This window comes from Poecile atricapillus, chromosome 14 (assembly GCF_030490865.1).
Source record: "Poecile atricapillus isolate bPoeAtr1 chromosome 14, bPoeAtr1.hap1, whole genome shotgun sequence".
Taxonomy (NCBI): domain Eukaryota; kingdom Metazoa; phylum Chordata; class Aves; order Passeriformes; family Paridae; genus Poecile; species Poecile atricapillus.
This window is the reverse complement of record NC_081262.1, coordinates 3881282-3903068: the sequence shown is the minus strand read 5'-3', so window position 1 is coordinate 3903068 and position 21787 is coordinate 3881282. Positions and strand designations below refer to the sequence as shown.

General features: G+C 46.1%; 1 protein-coding gene across 1 annotated transcript in view; it reads left to right on the top strand.

The window, feature by feature from the left end:
- GSG1L (GSG1 like) overlaps positions 1 to 21787 on the top strand; it is a 55849-nt gene that overhangs the window by 2308 nt on the left and 31754 nt on the right. Inside the window, exon 2 of the mRNA XM_058849722.1 lies at positions 14057 to 14104. Coding sequence (XP_058705705.1) covers positions 14057 to 14104 — 48 coding nt within the window. The remainder of the gene's footprint in view (positions 1 to 14056; positions 14105 to 21787) is intronic.

Below are 21787 nucleotides of genomic sequence, written 5' to 3'. Positions count from 1 at the left end.
TATCTTCTCCTGGTGAGGACAGGAGCAATGTAATGGACACGGGTCTAAATTTGTCCCTAATAGTGCCAACATAAAATACCCGACAGCTCCTCGCTCAGACTGATGGGTTTGTAATGCCAGACTGTCAGAGTGTTGTCATGGCCTTTTGCAGCCTGACTGATGATCATTTCATGTGAGCTGCAGGGCACCGAGGCACCATCCCCAAGCCAGCAACACAGGGATTGTGCTTACACAGACAGCCCCCAGACATTCCCCTGTGAGGAATCCACCCCAGAGGCTCATCCCCATCCTCAGCACACCTGCTGACCCCAGTCCTGCAGGCATCACAAGTCACACGCTCACGGGTGTGTGTTAAATAGCAGTGCTTTCATACTGTTAAATAATGGTGTATTAAATTAAGCAAAATCCCCAGCTCAAATGCACTGAACACTGTCAGTAGCATCTTTCTTGAAGCTTTACCAGCAGCACTGAAGTGACTGCAGCAGCAGCCTTGCTCCAGGCAAAGTCCCTTCCACAGTCACTCCCAGCCTCACACTTTGTCAGCAGAACATATGGCCAGAGCCCATGGTCAGCACCATTCCCACAGCTCCCAGCCCGTCCCTGATTCCTCCCTGACTCACTCATGGCTGAATTTAAGCAACATGAGAGGAGACCTCATCACAGTCTACAGCTTCCTCTCCTCTTCCTCACGAGGGAAAGAGGTGGGTCAGGCACTGATCTCTTCTGTCATGACCAGTGGCAGGACCCAAAGGAATGGCCTGAAGTCGTGTTTGGGCAGGTTTAGGGTGGATATCGGGAAAAGGTTCTTCCCCCAGAGAATGTCTGGGCGCTGGAAGAGGCTGCCCACGGTACTGGTCCCAGCACGGAGCCTGCCAGAGCTCCAGGAGTGTCTGCACAACACCCTCAGGCACAGAGTGGGATTGTTGGGTGTCTGTGCAGGGCCAGGAGCTGGATTTGATGATCCTTGTGGCTCCCTTCCCACACAGGCTCCTCTGTGATTCTGTGCTGGATCTCACCAGGCACACGTGAATGCCAGGAGCTCTCTGTGTCATCGTGGTACTGCCAAAACTCTCCAGAGCCTCCAAACTTTCACAGCTAGGAGCCACATTCTTCCTCCAGCCACCAGGCTTTTGATTTCTCTCTCCTCCAGCCACACTGTCAAAACTTTCTGCTCCCTGCACTGGTGCAGCTGCAGCACAGCAGATTTTGTGGTGCCAACAGGAGCAGCTCCCAGCAGGTTGGTGCTGCAGGGAACAGGATTCCAGGGCTCCCAGTTGGCTGGAGGAGCTGGGGCTCAGTCACACCTTAAAATGACATTTAGGCAGAAAGCAAACACATTTTTGAGAGTCTTCTCCTTGCCCCTGTTTATCTGCAATGTGCATTTAGATTCCAGAGGCTGAGGTGCAAGCAGCATGCCATCCACTTTGTGCAGAGCCCAGCGGAGCGTGCCTGCCTCTTGGTGCCAGTTTCTGCTTTCCACTGACAGCTCTAACAGAGATTGAATGCTGTGATTATTTCTGAAATAATTTGTGAATCCAGAGTTTATTTTTATCCAGCATGTCTAGGACAGCTCAAGAATTCCAAAAGCATTTAGTACCTGAGAAATGTAATTGTGAATCCCCTCTGGGAAAAGAGGGACTGGAGCATTTATATTTCTTTGGTGGGGGAGTCCTGTAATTATTAGCAATTAGTAATTATTTAGCACAATTTCTGACTCAAAAGTGTGCTGAATCCCAGTCTACCAGAAAGAGGTTCTCCTTCTAGAGTGGGTTCAGTGCTTTGGAGGTGCAGGTGGAGGTGCCTTCTGTAGGAGCAGCACACCCAAGCTCAGAAGGGGCTGAAGATAAAGCTCTGCAGACTGTGCTGCTCATCAGCCCTGTTCTGCCCTCCTGGGCTGTGAACTCCTTGGCCATGGCCACATGTCTCAGAGCCAGGCTCACCAGCATTCCATCTCTTTTTAACCGTGGCTTTGAGCGCGGACCTTGTTGCACACACTCGGTCTAGCTCTGTGCTTGGGCACCTGGCGAGGCACCACAGCAGAGGTGCAGCAGTGCTGAAGCAGCTGCTGGATCCATGAGTCCAGAGCACACAGGCCATGAAAAAACTAACCCATGAAGCAGGCAAGGTGGGACATCAAATCCAGACAGGGGAGGCTGAGAACTCCAAATAACAAGTCAGCCAGTTTTGCTCAATACTGTGTTTGCTTTGATGTTAATAGAAAAGAAACAAACGTGAACTCAGACCTTTAATTGCCAGTGAATAGACAGCTCAGTACTAACATCCACAGCCAGAGGGGAACAGCAGCTGCCCAGTTCCCTTTTAACAGTACTGTCCCATTAAATGAACAAGGATGCTCACCATGCTCCCAAGAAATCAGGAGATCAGGAATGGTAATGCATGGCTTGTTTTGTGGGTTTAAACTGAATTTTTTGGAGGGCAAGGAGTCTCTAGCCCTATGTGTGCTGTGTGCCACTTATTCCTCAGCACTCCTGAAGGAGGAAATGGTAGAGTAGACTTTAAATTGGATGTAAGGATGTGTCAAAATGGGCCAGAAGTATGGGCACTCTGAGGAGGAGCCGGAGGAGAGGGGCTTCTCCTGCAGAAATGAGTAAATCTGTGACACAAACACCAGAACTTGCCACAGCCTTTCACAGCTGCGGAATTGTTCTGCAACACCTTTGTCCCCTGTCCCTGTGATAATCACACATCACAGCGATTCACAACAGGTGGCTGCCCTGAGAGGGGCTGGGGAGAAGTACCTTGTGAGTTTATAATTAAAAGCAAGAGGACTTGGGAATTCTTGCTGGATTATGAGAAATACAATATAATTGGCATGACTGAAACCTGGCAGGTTTATTCGCATGACTGGAATGTAAAAATTGCTGGTTATAAATTGTTAGGAAGGAAAGAGTGGTAAAAGGAATGGAAGAGGTAGAGCTCTATATTAAAGATAAAATTTCCAGTGCTAGAGGAACTGAACCCAGGGGGGCAGGATAATCTCCATCTGAGGATGCTGAAATAATTGGTACATGAAAATGCAAGTTTGGAAGAATCTGTACATCATTGTATTTAAATAAAAGTGGAAAAAATTATACAGGTCACTTGACCCAGGAATTTCAGGACAGTTCTCAGAGAAAGCACTCATTGCATGGCAACAAGTAGGTTTTATCAAAGGTAAGGGTTTATTAAAGGTAAATCTTTTACCAAGATGAACCACCTCTAAGACAAGGGTCATGGATTAGATCCAGTCTCTGTGGGTTTGCAAAAATATTTGGTGGAATGTCCCAGCTCTTTCCAGGAGAGCTGCAGAGAGTGGGGAGGATGGCAGGAGCAGAAGGAGAGAGGCAGGCAGGCTCCCACACTGGGAACACTGAACAGCCAGCCTGTTCCACCACTGAACTGAGCTCCAGGCTGGACAGAAGGCCCAGGGCACAGAGATGTGACATTGGTGAGGATCAAGTGACAGGGACAGAGCTCAGACAATGCACACCCTTGAGTGCTTCCCTGATTCCAGAATAAAAAGGCATAGGAGACAAAAATAAGTACTCCTAGCTGCAGAGCTCCCTGCCAGGGAATGTTGAGAAGGCCAAAACTGGGAATTACATGGATCCAGAGAGGAAACCTTCATTCCTGTCACTGACAGGATGATTTCAGAGCAGCCCCTGACTGGGAAGTCCCCAGACTGCTGCTGCAGTACTGGTGTGACAAGGGGAGCACAGGAGCAGAATCACCTATGCCCACTCCTTCGTTCTTCCCTAAATATCTGTCACTGGAGACAACACAAAGAGGAGCAGGGAGACCTTTAGCATTAACCTGTGTTTCAGATTTACCTTATCTTATTGATTATCATTGGGATAAGTAGACTGTAAACTGAATAAAGAAAAGTTTTACAAGTGGAAACACAAAGGGAGAACTATCCCAATGGAGACCAGATATTTCTAGTTGTCCTCAAATTTGTTTTTGGGACTGATTCTGTTATTGCTGGGATTAGCAATCTAGGAAAAAAAGAGCTAGCTACAATTTGTGTGACCTAAAAAAAATAAAGGTGAGATGAATCCTGCAGGCATCAGCAAATGTGGGTGTCTGTGCCCAAACTGATCAACATCCTCATTAGAGAGGAGAGCAGGTCACACTGCCCCTCCCATGGCATGCACTGAGCCCTGGCATTGCGTGTTTGTCTCCTTGGCCAAAAGACAATCTGTCCAAGACACTGCAATTCCACACACAAATCTTAATTTGAAGAGAATAATCCTGCTTTGAACGCGCTTCTTACGTACGCTGCCGCGCAAAATCTGGGAATGTTGGCATTAAGGAATAGAGATTTTCCTGCATAACTGAAAATGTGAGCTGGCCTGATAGAACTGTAAGAAAAGCATTACATTTTAAAACAGGCTAAAAGCACCAGAATCTGTGGCCTAAAGCTCTGTGAGGTCTCAGGTGGGTACCAGTTGCAGGGGGAAGATAAGAACCAAGTTGGGGCCAATATTTGTGGAGTGTCTGGGGGCTGCCAAGTGCTGTGGCATAAAGAAAAGGTTATTCCAGGGAAAAATCAGCACCACAGGCAACACCAGTGGGTATTGCAAGTGCCATGGTGCATGGGTATGGTAAGAAAAAGGGGAAGGTGAAATAGGTGCAGAGTGGGATTTCCAAGGTAGTTAGGGAAAAGAGAATCTCCTTCAAGAAAAGAAAGTTGGTGTAATGTAGTGTACCAGACTGAATAGCTGAACACATGCATGGATAAAGAAAATAATATGACTTAAGTAACTCATAATCAAGGGGAAAAAAGGACAATGCAAGGACAGGTTCCTGCAGAGAACTGCGTGTCTGTGCCTGGACCTCACCTCCACAGAGGGCAGTGTGAGCAAAGGAAACCCGTGGGCTGAATGGAGCCTTCCAAAGTCCCAGGGAGAACTGCAGGAGGGAAGAGGAATATTTCTGGCATGAGGAAGCTTGGAGAGAGTCCTGCATCGCTGATGTGCTGGTGTTTGAAGGAGGTGTGGAGGAGCCCTCTTGCCTCCCTGGCTCACTCGCTGCCTGCTCCGTGACATCCCTGCTCCAGGGTGGCTGCTGGGCACCAGTGGAAGCCAAGGAAAAAAAATAGCTCCTGACTGGGTGCCCAGCAGCTTGTCTGGGGGTTTTAATGCCTTCCCTAAAGCAGCAGAAATTGGCTCCAGGTGGAGGCAGTGTGTGAGGAGGCTGCTCTGCCACTGCTGACATTATTCCAGCTGCTCAGGATCTAATTGGTATGGCTGCTCATGCACTGAACATTAAACTGATGATCTAATTTGGGATCAGAAGGGAAATCTCCCTCAGGCTGCATAACAGGGAGAGTAACAACTTTTTGCCGTCCTTTACAGCATGGGAAGGATCTATTGTAGAAAAGCACTTGTGAACTCCTCCTAACAAATCCCTGGTATTTTGCTTTCAGGATGAGATAGGTCTGGCCATAGGAATTTACAGATTTATTCATGTTCCTCGCAAGAACTCTTGCTCCCTTCCTGTGGTACATGATAGCTGTGATTTCTGTGCTGGTGATTGCTTTATTGCAGACATTCAGGTTTTTATAGCATGTTGGGGAGATTTTGTGTCTGCGGTGCTCTGGGAGTTTTGGATTTTAGGTCCTCCTGATCCTGCTGGGCAGACAGACTAGCTGTGTGAGCATCTATCATCCATAAAACATGGATATAAAGTCCCTGCAGGCTGAGCAAAGGGACCAGGCAGCTAACTCCTCCTTATTAGATGTGTTACTCTTCCTCACGAGTGTTTGGATGTGTCTGTTCTCAGCCATTCCATTTAACCCAGTAGCCTTAAAGGAAACATCTGAGGAGTTCTGGTAGTTCCTTGTAAATGAGATAAACTTCAAAGTGCTGGAAGATTAACACACAGGTCCCAGATTTCAAAGGGAACTGAGATGCCTTACCCCAGTGTCAGAGCAAAATATGAACAGATGCATTCAGGGCTGAGGAAATACATAAGGGATGGAAGATCAATCACCGTGGTATCCTTGTGGTTTTTAAATTACACCAGACTCAATCCTGATGTTAAAATTTTCCTTATGTGGAGTTAGGAGAACTGGCTGATCTCAAAATTGGGATGTACAGGTTGTTGTGGTTTAACAACTGATAATTAAGTGCTGCTCAGCCCCTCACTCACTCCTGCCCCAGTGGGCTGGGGAGGAGAGCCAGAAAAAGGTAACACCAAATGGTTCAGGTAAAAACAGCTTCATAATTGCCATAAAGTGAAATACAACAAGTAATAAAAGCAGAGGAAAAGGGAGAGAGAGGACTAAATCCCCCCCAAAAGTGATGCACAGTGCAGCTGCTCACTGGTGCCCAGCAGTGACTGGAACCTCCCAGCAAACTCTCCCCAATTCCCACACTGAGCATCACATCCTATGGTCTGGAATATCCCCCTGGCCAGCTCGGGTCAGCTGTCCTGGCCATGATCCCTCCTGCTTTTTGTGCACCTCCTCAAGGGCTGAGCGTGGGACACTGCAAAGTCCTCGACTGGGGCCAGCCCTGCTCAGCAACAACCCAACCACCTCTGTGTTATCAGCATCCTTCTCACCCTAAACCCAACATTTGTAGGGACAAAATGGACTCAATCCCTGCTGCAGCCAGGAGAGGAGGGAATAAGGCTGCTCCTACCAGGACCCAGTGCTTGTCACAAATTGGTGTAACATCAGTGTTCTTGTTGCTAAACCAAAAGGCAATATCAATCTTTGCTGATCTAGCTTAGAAAAGAATACAAAAGCCAGTGAGTAATAAGAAGCAGATGTAATTACTGTGGAATGACATGGCTTGTAGAACAGTCACAGGCAAACAAAATCCACTTTCCTGTGTTCCACCTTCCATTTGGCTGCAAAAAGGACTCAAACCATGCTCACAATGTGGAAAATCAATTGAGAGGTAGAGACATTCCACCATGCTTATACTCAATAGGTTTGGAGAGACCAAAAAACCCTCATCATGCAGCATAATTTCACTGTGCATCACCCAGGCAGACAAAAAACAATAATGAGAATTTGTTTCAAAGTTATTGGGTACGTGCTTGGGAATAAGGTCCACAAGAGGAAATGCAAGCACAACTTTTTTTCACTTGTTTTCAAAAACTGGGTGTTCATTTCCAGTGTGCTTCAGTTCACTTCCTTTAAAAGTCAAGGAGAAAAGGTTAAAGCTGCTTGTTTCCATACCCCAAGCTGGGGGTTCCTGCCTGGAAAAACAGGACATCTGAACCCAAAGAGCAGCCAGGGCAGGCACAGGAGGACAGGAGAAGGCAAGATTTCATACAGTGAGGGACATAGAGCAGCTACATCCTCTGTGAAGAGCACTGGGTTTTGTCTTTCCCGGTTTTCTGGGTGTCTCAGGGATCCTGGATTGCCAACATCAGGTTTATTTTGGCACAGTTACCTTGGCTCAGGGTCAGCACAGTGTGTCACCTCTGGGACGAGCAGGTGAAGCCCTTCCCTTCCCGTTCTACAGCTTCAAACGCTTCAAGCAACTCAGAGCTCCTTGATTTAATGAAGTCAGCTCTAATTTGACACCAAAATCATTGAAAACCTCTCTCAGCACTGCTGTTCCCCCGATTTTCACAATCACTTGGAAACCCAAACTCCTTTCCATCTCTCTAAGTGATGGATGTGTGTACACATCCTTCAGGTCTTACCAAGATAATCAGCTGACTCTTGTGACTTGGCTGGGTTTCAATTAGACATGATTTGAGAGCAGCCCGTGGAGATGTTTGCTTTGAGATGCTGGGTAAGATTTTTCACATCAGGGAGAGCTGCAGCCTTGGAACAAGCAGTTGCCATGGCATAGTCCCAGGCAGCACCAACAGCATTTCCAGCTCTGCCCACACTCCCTGCCCTGCACAGCCCTTCCCTGCTCCAACCCCCCAGGAGGGAACCCCACCGTGGGAATGGGACCTCTGGGATAAAATTAGCAGCATTCCTTTGGGAATGTGCAAACTGAGGAGGGGTGCCCGAAATGGAAAAGTGGGAAGCAGCTTTACATTTTTCCACTTTGAGACGTAGGATGTTGGAAGGGATTGGGTTTGCTGAAGGAGAAGAGCAGCGCAGCTTTCAGGTTTAAAACCAGTCCCAAAGGCGGTGCAGGCTGTGAGTAATCACTGAGAAATTGGGCAAATTCTCGAGGTATTTAGAGGTAGCAGAAACGTTGATGGGCAGCAGAAATGAATGGCAGCTGTCAGAGGAAGAGAAAATAATTATCTGCGTAGTTAAAGACATGTTTTTGTGCAATTCTGTGTGAGCTTGTTTATTTTCCAGAAGAAAATATCGCTCCAGCAAAATCAACAGGGTCAACTGGAAAATGTTGATTTTACAGATTAACAAACACTCAATTTTTCATTAGGAAAAAAAAAAGTAAATTAAGTGCTCTGAGATGACTTTAATCAAAGTTTGAATATTTCAGCTGGTAATTAACCTGATACAACTCAGTTTGAGTGAGCCCATTAACCTGTATTTTCCCTCATGTAGTATTTTTTTTTCACTGAAGTTGTGTTGGAATCCTCAGCCTCGTCTAGGCTGGGATCCCTTGAGGGTTATATCTTTTTTTAGACAAATACAATGATTTTACTCTCAGTAGATGATGTGGGATCTCATCAGAATCACATGATTCCAGATATAATTGGAGAGATAAAGATGTGTTAGGGCCTAGTGGGAAAAAAGGGGACCTTGTCTGTCGTAGGCTGGGAGCCAGGGTGTTACTAAAAGGGAATGTTGTTTAAAAGAAATGTAATCATTTAAATTTCCATCATAAATGCACTTTTGAACTCGTAAAATTTTATGCAGAGTAAGTGGATACAGACAGCTTTTCTTTCTTCTTTTTTTTTTTTTTTGTGAGATGAAAAGCAGAGTTGTAACAGAGTTCAGCCAGAATTACCAGATTTCCTTTAAGTCAATTTATTTAACTCGAATATTTTCAAACCGTGTCATTGCAAGACATACAAAGTAGGATTTTTTTTCAGGGCTGTTTTTATTTTGGTGCTCTCATTCTTAATCAGGCATTTACCCCTGGCTCAGAGAGGAAAGAAATCGGGAATGCAGGACCAATAAGTAGGACCCAGAACATCAAATCCTGCTCTTTGCTATGACAACAGCCACATTAGAAACAGAATATTGTCTTGGAGTTGAAGAGCTTTTTTGGTGTTTTTTCTGCCCTTTTCCTCATTTCCAGTCTAAACCTCCAGGGTTCCTGGCCTGTGTGAGGTCCTGAGGACAGGAGCAAACAAATCCCACCTTTTAGGTGGAAGGAGGAGGAGAACGTGGGTCTCCCAAAGGCTCAAGGGCAGAGGGCACACAGGGCTTGGATGAACATCTGTGTGCTGGAGTTCAGACCCAATTTCTGTGCACCTAGACCTGCCTTTCAGCTGCCTCTGCAGCTCTCCAATTCCATGGGCCCAGGGAGGAATTCCACCAGGCATGTGTGATGTACCCACAAGATGTGCAGGGCAGGGGAGGCAGCCCAGCAAACCGTGGCACCTGATGGTTCTTTAGGACCTGTTTGCCTCGATTATCTGCCAGGATTGAACTTGGGGGAGCTTGGGCTCTCATATTGTGCTCAGACTGGAGAGGTGCTGAGCTCTGAAGCCTGCCTTGGGAAGGTGTGAGGATTTGCCTCCAGCAGAGTCCCAGCTGCCCCAAGTGTGTGTGGCACTGACCCTCCAGTGGAGCAGGAACTGCAGCAGCCCCCCTCCTCCACTCTGTAGGGAAAGGGAGGTGTGTGGGGACTCACCCACCTGCCTGGGGTGAGAGAACCCATGGGTGACCCCTCCACCCTGTGCAGCTCCCACCAGCAGTGCTCCTCCCCTCCCTGCCTCAGCCCTGCTCTCACCAGCTCTCCCTGCCCCAGGCACAGCTCTGCCTCAAGGCCTGCCCTGCTCCAGCTTCTGCTCCTTCCTCAGACACTCTGATATTGCAGCCAGGAGGCAGTTCTCATGGTGAAACACAGGCTTGGAAAGGCTGGGAGCTCAGGACTTGCCAGCATCTTGTGAGCAGCAAGGAGGAGAAGGAGTGTCATGCTGCAAGCAAGACATAGAGATCATCTCCTAATACTGCCACAGGTTTCCCTGTGTCCCTGGCAGTGATCAAATCCACACTTCCCTCTGTTTCCTGAGGCCACACAGTGTCCCAAAGCTGAGCTTTCCTCAGTAGAAACTGCCATGGAGCAGAAAGCATTCATCCTGCAGAGCTGAGGGATCCCCCAGCTGCAGAGCAGGATCCCAGGAAGTTGAGCCTGGGGACTTTAAGGCCCAGAGAATTCCTTTTCCTTCATCTGTTTGCTGCTGAGCCCTTCCCATCCAGGCTGGGCAAGCATTCAAACACACACCAAACACACAGAACCCACAGGAACATCACCCCCAGCACCAAAATCACTCCTCTTCCCCCTCTGCCTGTCCAGGTGTGCAGATCCTGCTGAAACAGCTCCACCTCTTCCCGCTGCAGCTGCATGGGGACATCACACTGGTGGTCCCTCAGATATTCCCATGGGCTCTACATCTATTACCCAGACAATCTCAAGACTCTTCCCCACCCACCAGTTCATCTTTCCAGATGTGCCTCCTCCCACTCTCTGGCTGCTGCAATTTGAAGTTCCCCAGCAAGTTACAAATTCTCATAGACATGCAGATATACAGAATTAGATCAATTAATTAGGATTAATTAGCCACAGATAAATTTTGGACTCTTGCTAGCTCCCAGTGAGTCCTGCAGATCCCTGTGAGCCATGTCCCATGCTTGGGAAGCCCAGCAGAGGCTCAGCTGGGTCTGTGCAGGGTCAGTGTGGTGAGGAGGGAGCAAGGTCTTGCACAGGTGATGTTTCTGCCGCACCCTTGGGAAGCCACAGAAGAAGCTGGTGCCAAGTGCTTTGCTCATGGCTGTTTAGGTGTTGGTCAGCCCTCCCTGCTCAGCCTCCAGCAGTTCCCTGTCCCTGCTGAGCTCCACAGAGCCTCACGTTCACTCTTCATGGCCACTGCTCCTGCGTGGAAGTGCAGAGAATTCCAGCCAGCTCCCACCTCTTCTTTCTGCTTGAGTGAAGTGCAGGAGAGGTCATTCCTTGGCTCTCTTCTCTGTCAGGATCACAGCCACAAAGAGGTGAAGGCAGGACTCTCAGGGGATGAGTCCCAGAGACTCTTCTTGTTGCTTCTCTGAACAGCCCTTTCTGTATTCTCTAAAGACTCTCCAGGAGCCTGGTTAGGGGGAGAAGATGCATCTGGAAAAGGACAGCACAGCAGGATAAACTCTGCCAAGTCTAAAATTAAACTTAAGAGGGCTTAAGAGATCAGTTATACAAGATACCCAAAAATAACTTAGAATAAATCCTAAGAGGAACAGTGAAAGCACTGCTGACATCTTCAGTTCTCAGCGAGATGCATGTCTGCATGTGCAAGTGTGGCTGTGCTTTATAAATACCACCAGTGGTTACCACTGAAAATGGAAGAGGGTTTTCCAGTGCTCCAGCAGCAGGAGCAACAAAGGAGAGGGTCAGGAACTGCTTGTGCTGTTCCTACCATGACCTTCAGCAGCAAACCAGGCACAATCAGCCATCGAAAATGAGGTGACATCCAGGCTCTCCTCTGTCTCCAGTCATTCCTTTTGCTGTGGATCCTAAAGGACTTTTTCTGGACACTCCAGCACTTTCTGTCCATGTTATTTAAACTGGAGGCCTCATCACAAGGAGAGATAGTGTTCTGGGCAAGCTGAATTTGAGGGAGGAAGAGGATGCACATTCCTCCCAACAGCCTGTGACCACCCTCTCCTCTGTCCTGCAGATAAGGCACCTACAGCCAAACATTCTGGTAATTCAGAGAAGCTCTGTCCCTTGCCAGGTGTCTGAAGGACACCACCAGCTCTCAGGACAGCCTGAGCAGTTCTTCCTGTAGCAAAGGCCTTTCCCCTTTGCCAGTCTTGGGATAACATTCTGCAGAGTCAGGTATCTGCTAAAGGTTTCCAGTAATATAGCTTTGGATTCACTGTAACACAAGTGAGGGATGATCACTGAGAGACAGCTTGAAGTCAGGTTCAAATAAAACTGTGATAAAAGTAATAACTTACATCTGACAAAAAAATCCAAAACACCACAAAAACCAGACCCAAACCACAGATCCGTACAGTTAGATTGAAAAATCCTGCTTAATCTGCTTATATCAAGTCCAAATCTAAAGGTCACTCTCCCTACATTCCCTTGATTTTATGTCAATAAAATTCCTGAAAAACCTCATGCCCTAAAACTCAGAGGCTCTGGAGGAGAATGTTTTCTGCTTACACCTTAGTATCTTTTATAGTCCATTTATTTATCTGGATTTCTTGGTCAGGAGCCTAAAGTAAAGAACGTGGGGGAGATGTGCTTGTTCATGTCCCTACAAACAGAGAAAGGATGACTACATTGATGCCAGAGCAGCTACAGAAGTTCAGATTGGGTATAAGGAAACACTTCTCCAGAAGTGGATTGGTGTAGGAAGAAATTCCATCTTTGAGTCACTAAGGGATGGGTATCACCATCCTTGAAGCATTTCAGAATTTGAGTGGGAAAAGTCACGGCCCTGCTCTGAACAGGCTGGTGATTTCTGTGATCCATCAGTTATCTTTCCATGTGTCTGCCCCAAAACTCACTGACTCTCTCACCTGACACTCCTGCTCAGACACACTGCCCACCCCTTTGGAAACAGAGACAGTGCTTTGGCAAGCCAAGTGTCACTTCCTTTTCTTGGCTGTCCTCTGGATTCACAGAGTAGAAATCCTTTCCCTGGACATATCAAAATGTGCATTTCAATGTCAAGTGAACCTTTTCTTTTATAGCTACCTATACACAGACAACGGACTATGTACACATCACCTCTCGGTGGATTCAGCATAGATTTAAAACTGCAAAAAGTAGATAAAAAGAAGTAATAATAGCATTATAATAATAGATTCTTATGTCAGCACAGCTATCATTTGAATGATTACGTTTATCTCAATCTTGCCAGCAAAGACACCAGAAAGATGAACACTTTATTTTGATTTTTATGGATACTGAATTACAAATAAGAAAAATATACACCAGCTTCACCACCACTGTGGCATTTCACTGTTTATTTTTTTTTTAATGGCTCACCTTTCCTAAATTAGTCTTTTGAACTTTATAATTAAAAATTAGCAAAGTTAATTAAAAAACTGAAATCAGTCTGGTCCTATAACTGCCTTTGCATCAATTAAATGCTTAAAGGGCAAAATGAACTCATTCCATGACCTCTGGCAGACGTGCCAGCACAGCTTGGAGCACATGGCATCAAAAGGAGCACATACACTTGCTGGGGGGATCTACTCAGGGCAGAGGAATTATTTTATCCTCTTTGGTTACCTGAAGAAGTAAAAAGAAAGGTCAAAGCATCCACCCTAAGTTACATTTCCTTTTCAGAAACTTCTCAAGAATCCCTGCAAGGGCAAAGGTGGGGTCCTAAGCAGAGAGAGTTTAATTTACAGAGGAGCACAGGGAGTGGCACAGGCTGTGATGCTCAGAGCAAGGCATTTGCCTGTTTTTTAACATTTTTTAAAAACATTTATACATTTTCTTAGCTTCTCTGTGCTTCAGGTTTTGCCTTAGTCACGTATGTCACATCTATCTGTGGAGAGCTCTGTGCCCGTGGCAGTGCCCCAGCACTGGGAGCTTTGGTCACCCTGGGTGGGGCACAGAAATTGTTGGTGATGAGAAGAAGGAGGGCAGAGGTGTGGGTGCAAGAGGCCCCTGCCCTCCCAGGGTTTGTCCCTGTGCCACCCCAGACAGAGAGCAGCCCTGCTCCTGCCCTTGGGAAAGAGCAGCACTGGCCCAGCAGGCAGCAGCCAGCCAAGAAGGGTTTTCTTCTCTCCCTGTGACCCATTCCCTGGATCCCAGCGCAAGGGAAGCTCAGCCCATGGGCACAGGGGTTTGGGCAGGGTGGGGACACAAGGCAATGTCTGTCCCCAGTGTGAGACAGCCCCAGGGTGCTGGGGTGGGAGTGAGGGCAGGCACAGTGACACCAACCAGCTTCTGTCACCTAAAACAATCCTTTTCTTTTAAAGGTGAAAAATGTCGAAGTTTTATTGACCTTGCCCCGGCTTCTGAAAAAGGTAAGACAGCACAGCCAAGGCTTCTTCCCATTTTACAGATTGCATCAGGCTTGTGTCTTGTGGTACCTGAGAGGCAGGGGAAGCACACAGGGAGCCACGTGCCATCCACATTACACAGCTGAAACAAGCACCAAGGCTTTGTGACAGCTCTTTGCTCACTTTATGCACACCTGTCATTTATTTGATCTTAACTCAGATGGCTTTTCTCAAGAAAAATAAAGATTTATACTGTAAGACAGATGTTTCCCTTCTTCCTCTAGTGAGGAAGGAAATGTTGTGTGGTCTCCTCAGGCCCCAGATGCTTCTTTGGTTGGTTTACCCTTGTGAAAAGTTATATATTGAAGTGCACAGAAGCAGGTTGTAACCATTTTTCTCACCCTGATATTGGAGTTTAATTGATTAAATATTGAGATTTCTTTCATTTTCAGAAGCAATTGACCCCACATTTGAACATATATAAGAGAAAAAAAATGTGTACAGCTCAATTAAAGTGAACTGAGCCCATCCTGGTCCCAGCTGATGAGATGCCTGATATATTTTGTCTGATCACTTGAGATAATCCCAAAACCTTTTGGGCACAAGGTGCCTTCCCCAGGCTTGGTGGAGCAGCAGTAAGTGGCGTATTTTAAGCAACAATTTTCCTTAATTTGCCTGAATTGCTGATCCACTGGAAAACGGGAAGAAAGGCAATTACTGCTAATAAAGCAGGGGGATATTGCAGGGAGAGAAACAGCCACAGAGCCTCTGTGAAATTCATTGTAAGCAAACCCAAATAAATTATGCACATAAGGGAAGAGCAAGCCTGGGATTAGTGTCGCTAATGGGCTCCGAGTTAAATCTCACACACACAAATGGGACCTTGGGGCACAAAGACACCAGCTCAACACTCAGCAACCACCAGAAAACAAACTCTGTGCTAGAAAACATTACAAAAGGACTCAGTGATGCCTTTTTGGGCTATCTAAAAACAGAGACCAGACAAAATCAAGGGAATAAAAAGCAGTTGTATTTATTGAAGGGCCTTCAGGTACATTTTGGGCAGACAAAGTCCCCCCAGAGGCTACACCCAAAAAATGCCATTTTCACACTTTTATAATCCTGGTCCATTTGAATACTGAGGGTTAATCTTCCAATTACAGGTTCAGGGAATGAAGTCCTTTACCCCAAGTTTGCTCTCCTCCAATTAACTTTTCTTTAAATTTCTGGGGCCTGAGGCAGTGAGGTGTCCTGGATTGCCAGCCCTGGAGAGGAATTGCTGTTCCTGACCAAAATGGGGAAGCAGCAGCTCACACTGTGTGTGGAGTTTAGAGTTATACACTAAAGAACTGCTGGATTATAAATATATGAAAAATATAAAAGCTCAAATCCTAAGGCATGGTCAGGAGCAGGGCAGAGAGCAGCTGAAAGCTGCACTTTTCTGTAATACAGTGGGGTATTCTGGGGCTTTTTAGTGTAGCTCCCAGAACAGCAGTGAGGATAATCAAAGTTCTGGAAAGTTCTTCACTAGGATGTGAGTAGGGCTGGATCCTGGGGAGGGGAAGCTCCCTGCCTTTCCCATCCCCAGGGCTGTGGGCACAGCAGACACCAGAGCAAGCACAAGGCTCCAAAGGCACTGGGGTGGTTTTCTGCTTTATCCCCTTTCTGTGGAACCTCATCATGGTGCATAATGCTTGGTGGCATCACCCACACACTTTCCAAAACAGCATTTGGTGCTTTACTTTTAGGATTTCTTTTGGTTGTGTGAAATGCTGTCAGCATTTTTTTTTTTTTTCCAGGAGAATTTTAGAGTTGCTGCATGATGTCAGTGCATATTTCTAGATGATTCTATTTTTCTTTTTTGTGGAAGGAAGGTTCTTTCTGTGTAGTGTTATAAAGAAAATTCTATCTATTTCAGAAGACTTTCCATGGAGTTGTAAGGCATATTGACAGAAAGAGAGGGGAATGCTTTGTCAGAGATGGAAAGTGCTGACCATCAAACTCACAAATATAACCAGGATAAATTCCACAACTGTACATCAAGTTGGACATGCAACATGGTTAATCTGGAATTTTCACCATCAGTCTTGTACTCTCCAGAGCTACTTTCACCACATGTGATGAGAAAATTGATGCCTGATTTACCTTCATTGAAGAATTCTTTAATGTCTTGACTAATCTGCTCTTTTCCAGTTAGAAGGAACTTCCCGTTCCTTTAATTTCTTCATCCCCTCTCTCAGCATTGACTTTAGTGGTCAGAGGTTTATCAACTACTCAGTTCCAGCCAGCCCAAGCCAATGAGAAAGGATGAAATACAGTGAATAGCATTTAATAATAGAAATAATAATAATAGAAATTTTAGTTCAGTTCAAACATTGTGGTTTTCACAGGCAATCGTAACTGGGAAATTTAGGACTAAACACCTTCACAGTGAAACTGCAGCTTATTCACTTTCTGTACATATTCTTACCATCTCTTACCACCCAAAAGCGGTTGTTTATCTGAAATTTCTCTGCAATACAAGCTCCATTACTGCAGCTGAGCACTCAGGTTTCCCAAAGTTTTCCTTTTAGTTGGTTTTCCATGATCCAAAGATCCCTGTCTGACCAACTCCTAAGCTAAATACAGGCTCTTGAAGCCCATGCCTTTTTCTGAGAGCATTACCTTTCACTTTTAAGATGTGTTAAGAACAAACTCAGTGTAGTTGCACAGCCCATCTTTGCTTGAGTCCACCACCAATTAACAGCAAGGTGGTGTTAAACTCCTGCAGATTATTTAAAACCCTCTGATATTGGGGGGGAAAAAAAATCTATCGTAAAAACTCACAGTAAATAAAACCATCCATGAGGATGTCTAGTCACATCCTTACCACAAACCTTGCATTCATAAATGAAAATTCTTACAGTAAAAATCTAATAGTTTATGGCTGAGCTTCCTATCTTTATGCATGAGTGCTGATCTCCAGTGTAGCTGGAAGCTGTATCTCTGATCAGTTATTGTACCCTTTTCATATAGCTCACCAACGACATCTACTAAAAGGAGGCAGCAAAATTTGGGGCAAACAGACCCACAGTATGGTATAAATAAGCATTTCCAACCCACACTAGGAGAGCTTTTTCCTGCATTTAAGGCAGCTGCCAGCAATCTGTCAGAACCTCATAAGCCTAACATTGAATTTATTAGCTGTTGCTGGTTCTTAGTGCCAAAGCTGCTTAGCAAAATCAGCTTCATGATGGTAGATATTAACTAGAAAAAAAACATTTACATTTGCTATTGATAAAAATGATAGAGCAATAGCTGGTTACAGTGGCCAGGACTTTTAATGGGCTCTCACAGAGCAGATGTTGGGGTGCACAAACGCTCTAATTTTCACTACAGATGTGAGCAGTAAGACAGCAATTACTTCCAAAAGGAGTTGGAAGGGAGCTCTCAAAGTAGGCTGGACCTGGTATTTCAGTTCCCAATTGCTTCTGGGATATTCTCCCCAGAACTTAATGGAAGTTTTGTTGCTGCTGGATATTTTGCTGCCTGAGGAAGGAAAGGGTGACCTATTCAGCGAGGGACATTTCTGTCCCTGTTGTGGTGCCCCTCCAGAACACTGAGGCTGGCACACTCCTCACCACTCCCCCTCTCATGGTACCTTCTGCCATCCCTTTCCCATGGCCTCACATCTGTGCCCAAGAGAAATCCCAAGAGGCCACAGAGGATACTTCCAAAAAGAAGAAACCAAGGCCAAAAATTGCACCTGGAAACCATGGCACCACAATGGTCCCATCAAATGATCAAATGATCAGATAAATGGCTTCAGTGACTCGATAACACCACAGCTGGACACATCCACAGGTGTTCCTCCCCCTGCCTGGGGCTGTGTGGGGATTCCAGCTCGGAATGCCTCACTGCCAGCTGTCAGCCCCAGCCAGAGGGTGAGCCCAGCCCAGCTCCTTGGGCAAGAGAAATCAGTGCTGGAGGCATTTTGCTGGAGAAGAGCAGGGCTTTGCAGGAAATGTGGTGCCCAGGAGAGTTTCTGGGATGGAGGCTGTGACTCTGCAAGCACCTGGAGTGCCCACAGCATGGAAATGAGGGGCTGTGGCCTGAGGAGCCCTGAGGGGCAGCTGCTGCAGGAACAGGCTCAAATGTCAGTGTTGGCTCACAACTTAGAGATGGCCACACAAACACAGGGCAGGATTCCCAGGGCAAGCACCTCACAGATGTGCTACAGCCTGGTCCAGGTCACTGCAATGCTCTGCAGTACCTGTTTTTGTGGAACAATTCCCACATGGAATGGCAGGGCAGCAGGCCATCAGTAGCTGCACTGCTTCCTACTATTGATAAACTCACATGCAGAAAATAAACAAGGCTTTTCAGAGACCCCAGAGGCTGGAGCAAGGCAAGATCCTACAGAAGCAAAATGCTCATGGCTAGAGAACATTGAACAGTCCAAAATCTTACAGGGGGGGGCTTTTGAAATGAGAGACTGTCCTGGCAGAGGTAGGAGATGCCTCCACACAGCCTGATGGTGCATCCTGGAGAGATGAAGCAATAACAATTCTGTATTGCCTAAAAGGTGGCTGGCAGAGCTAAAGTAGCACATGGCAAACAGCAAGTAAACAAATCAAGTCTCACCTAAACACAGCGCAGAAAAAAGAGAAAGCTAAGCCAGTTCTGTACATGCTCCTAAACCAGCACACCAACAGCAATTAATGAGAAGAGAAAAACTGGATGCCTGATTTTAATGGATCCTGACATAATAGGTGTACCAGAAATTTGATGGGAAAAAGATAATTAGAGGGACAATAACGTCTTGGTGCTGATTACACTGAAAGACAAAGCAGATGTCATGTACTCAAGCTGAATCAGAATAACAAGGTAATGTCATTAATGAGCAACACAATCTCTGTGGATGGATTCCATGTTCAGATAAAAATGCAGAATTATGTTAGTGATCACCTCTTGGGACACCTTCAGAGACAGCAGGGTTAAACTTGATAACAGAGAGGGTGTAAGGACAGAAAACAAAACAGCAGGAGCACCATGCACAGACCAAGAAATGTTATGCATGGTGTAGAGACAGAATTTGGACATGAGCATGGAGAAATCAGTGGGAAACTTGTTACTCTTGACTTACCCCTGCACTTGATTCAAAATGTTAGTAAGAGATCCCTTGCATGGCTGACTAACACATTCAGCATCCTTCAGAAGCAATAAAAGTGTTTTTAGAAGTTGTGAAGAATGGAACCCAAGAAAAACAAGAGCTGATTAAAATACATTAAAATGTTCAGCTAGAAGGACAACTGAAGCTTGAAAGCCTGAAAACCAGTGGATACACTGCAGGCCTCTGAGGCATGCACAAACCCTTCCCAGTCGCTGAGTGACTGAGAGCAAGTGGCAGATAATGATCAGTGCTGATAAATGCGAGGTGGGGAACATGAAGAGTCATCCTACCTTTACATATATAGTGATGGGTTCTGAATTAGCTTTTCCCCTCAGGATAGAGTTCTTGGAGCGATGACAGACACTTCTATGAAAACATTAATTCACTGCTCTGCAGAGATTAAGATGAAAAAGAAATATTAGGATCAACGTAGGAAACAAAGAACAAAACAAAAAAGTCACCATGCCACCACAATTATTCATGATGTACCCACCTGCAGCTCCCTGTGAACACCTCTCATCCCTCCCCTGCCAGCCCCAGCTCAAAGCACTGACAATAAAATTTAAAGACAGAGAGAAAAGTGACATTTATGGTCAAAAATAGAGAAATAATTGTTTGTATGAGAAGGACAACGCAGAGCAGATTTCAGGCTAGCAAAAAGACAAACGAGATTTGCAACAGCCAAGTTAAAAAACAAACCTCCTTTTTCAGATATTCCCAAGAAGAAAAACAGAGGATCAGTTTTCAAAGAGGCACTCTTAGAGACCTGCACCAGTAAAAATAAATGTAACTGGCTCTCCCCAAAGAACTGTACACTTTCCAAAACAAGCTCTATATTCTCCTTTAATACTTCTTATTGCATTATTGTTCATATATCTGCAATAGGGTAAATCCATACCCCCACAGAAAAATACCTGTGCACTTGTCATAGGAGAGCTATGATTAAGTGTGCAGGAAAAAAATGTGTTACTTGTATTTTATCTGTGTTTTCTTACACATCTGTTATGAATCACTGAAGTTAGTTTTAAAAGGCAATTAGGCACACAAAGATCAAACCATTCTTACCAGCAGAATTCAAGCTAAATTCCGAATTACTGAAGGAGGAAACAGTCTTGTTTTTCACCCTGGGGATGTCAAAGACATGGGGAGCACTGGTCTGAACATCACTCATTTCTCAGCCCAGTGCTGAGTGTGGAACTACATCACAGGCCCTGCACTGGTGCTCTTCAAAGGGAAACGTTGAGCCCAAATATATTTAGTAAGGTGCATGGGATAGACCTCCTTTAGAGCATTTTTCATCATCTTTTCCACTCTCTTGCTCTGCTCATTATATTACTACTACACCAGGAAAAAGAGAATGTGGATACAAAGATATCCCACAGTCTGCTCAGTACCAGGCACAGGATTCAATCTGCTCGATGCCAGAGCCATCAAAAGTCACAGAAAACACATCATCACATTGAAGAGAATCATTTTGTGAGTCACAGCTCCACCTCACCTTCCAGAATAAAGAAGCTAATGAAGAGCTAAAGCTAAACAAATTCAAAACTCAGCTTTTCCTCTCTCCCTTCAGCAGCGTCAGGAGTTTCTCCTCTGCTTTCCCATGTTCTGCAAAGTCTCCTGTCGGGGTGCCAGCCCTTTGGCTACCCTTTCTGCCTGATTTGGTTGACCAGAACAGGCAGCTTTAGGTAGCTGAGGTGACACTGAGGGTCAGGAAGTGTCCCTGATGGCTCTGTGGTGTGCCTCCCGCAGCGTTTCCCCTCTGCAGCACGAGAGGCGCGGGCAGATGGTCGGCTCTGCTGTGACGCATTAACCAGCAGCGCTCGGTCCCGCTGCCAGCCACAACAACATGCTCAGGGTTTATTCTCCTCACCATCCTTTATTGATCACTCCAGTGTTTCTGGCCTGTAATTCCCAGTATTGGAGTAGCAGAGGAGAGCAGATGACTAAAGCCATCCGAATGGCACTGGAAGAGAGAGTGAGATTGACGTGAAGCTGGCCTTTCCGCTCTTCCAAAACAACAAAATGTGCACAACATTTCTCAGTGTGTGCCCATTTGCCCTATTTTTTCCTCTCCTCTCTCTTGAAGAAGAGAGATTTAAGCAAGATCCAGGTGTCAGTTCCAAGTCTGAAAAAGCAGAGAAACGAGTCAAGAAACACAAGGACAGAAAAAAACAGATTAGGAGACACATGAGCAGAACTTCTTGTTGCTGCTAACATGAGCAAGGGTAACAGCTCCCCATGTCCCTGGCTGCCATGGTGTGAATGGAGAACAAGGAGGAGAATAAAATGACTTTGCACAAAGAAGAGACGAGCCCTGCGGGGCTTCCTCTGTGCAGGTTCACAGCAGCCAGAGCCAGGGCTGGCCCTCAGACGTGGTTCTTCTCCTCCCACACGGGGTGACATCTGTCTAGTTGACTTCTCACAGCCTCTTGTGGTTTCCCTGTGTGTTGTGGCACCCCAGGGGTCTTGGGGACAATGACTGGGAGCTGCAGGGTGGGAGCAGCACTTTCTCCCCACGTAGCAGCAGCAGTGTCTGGGTTAGCACTGCCAGT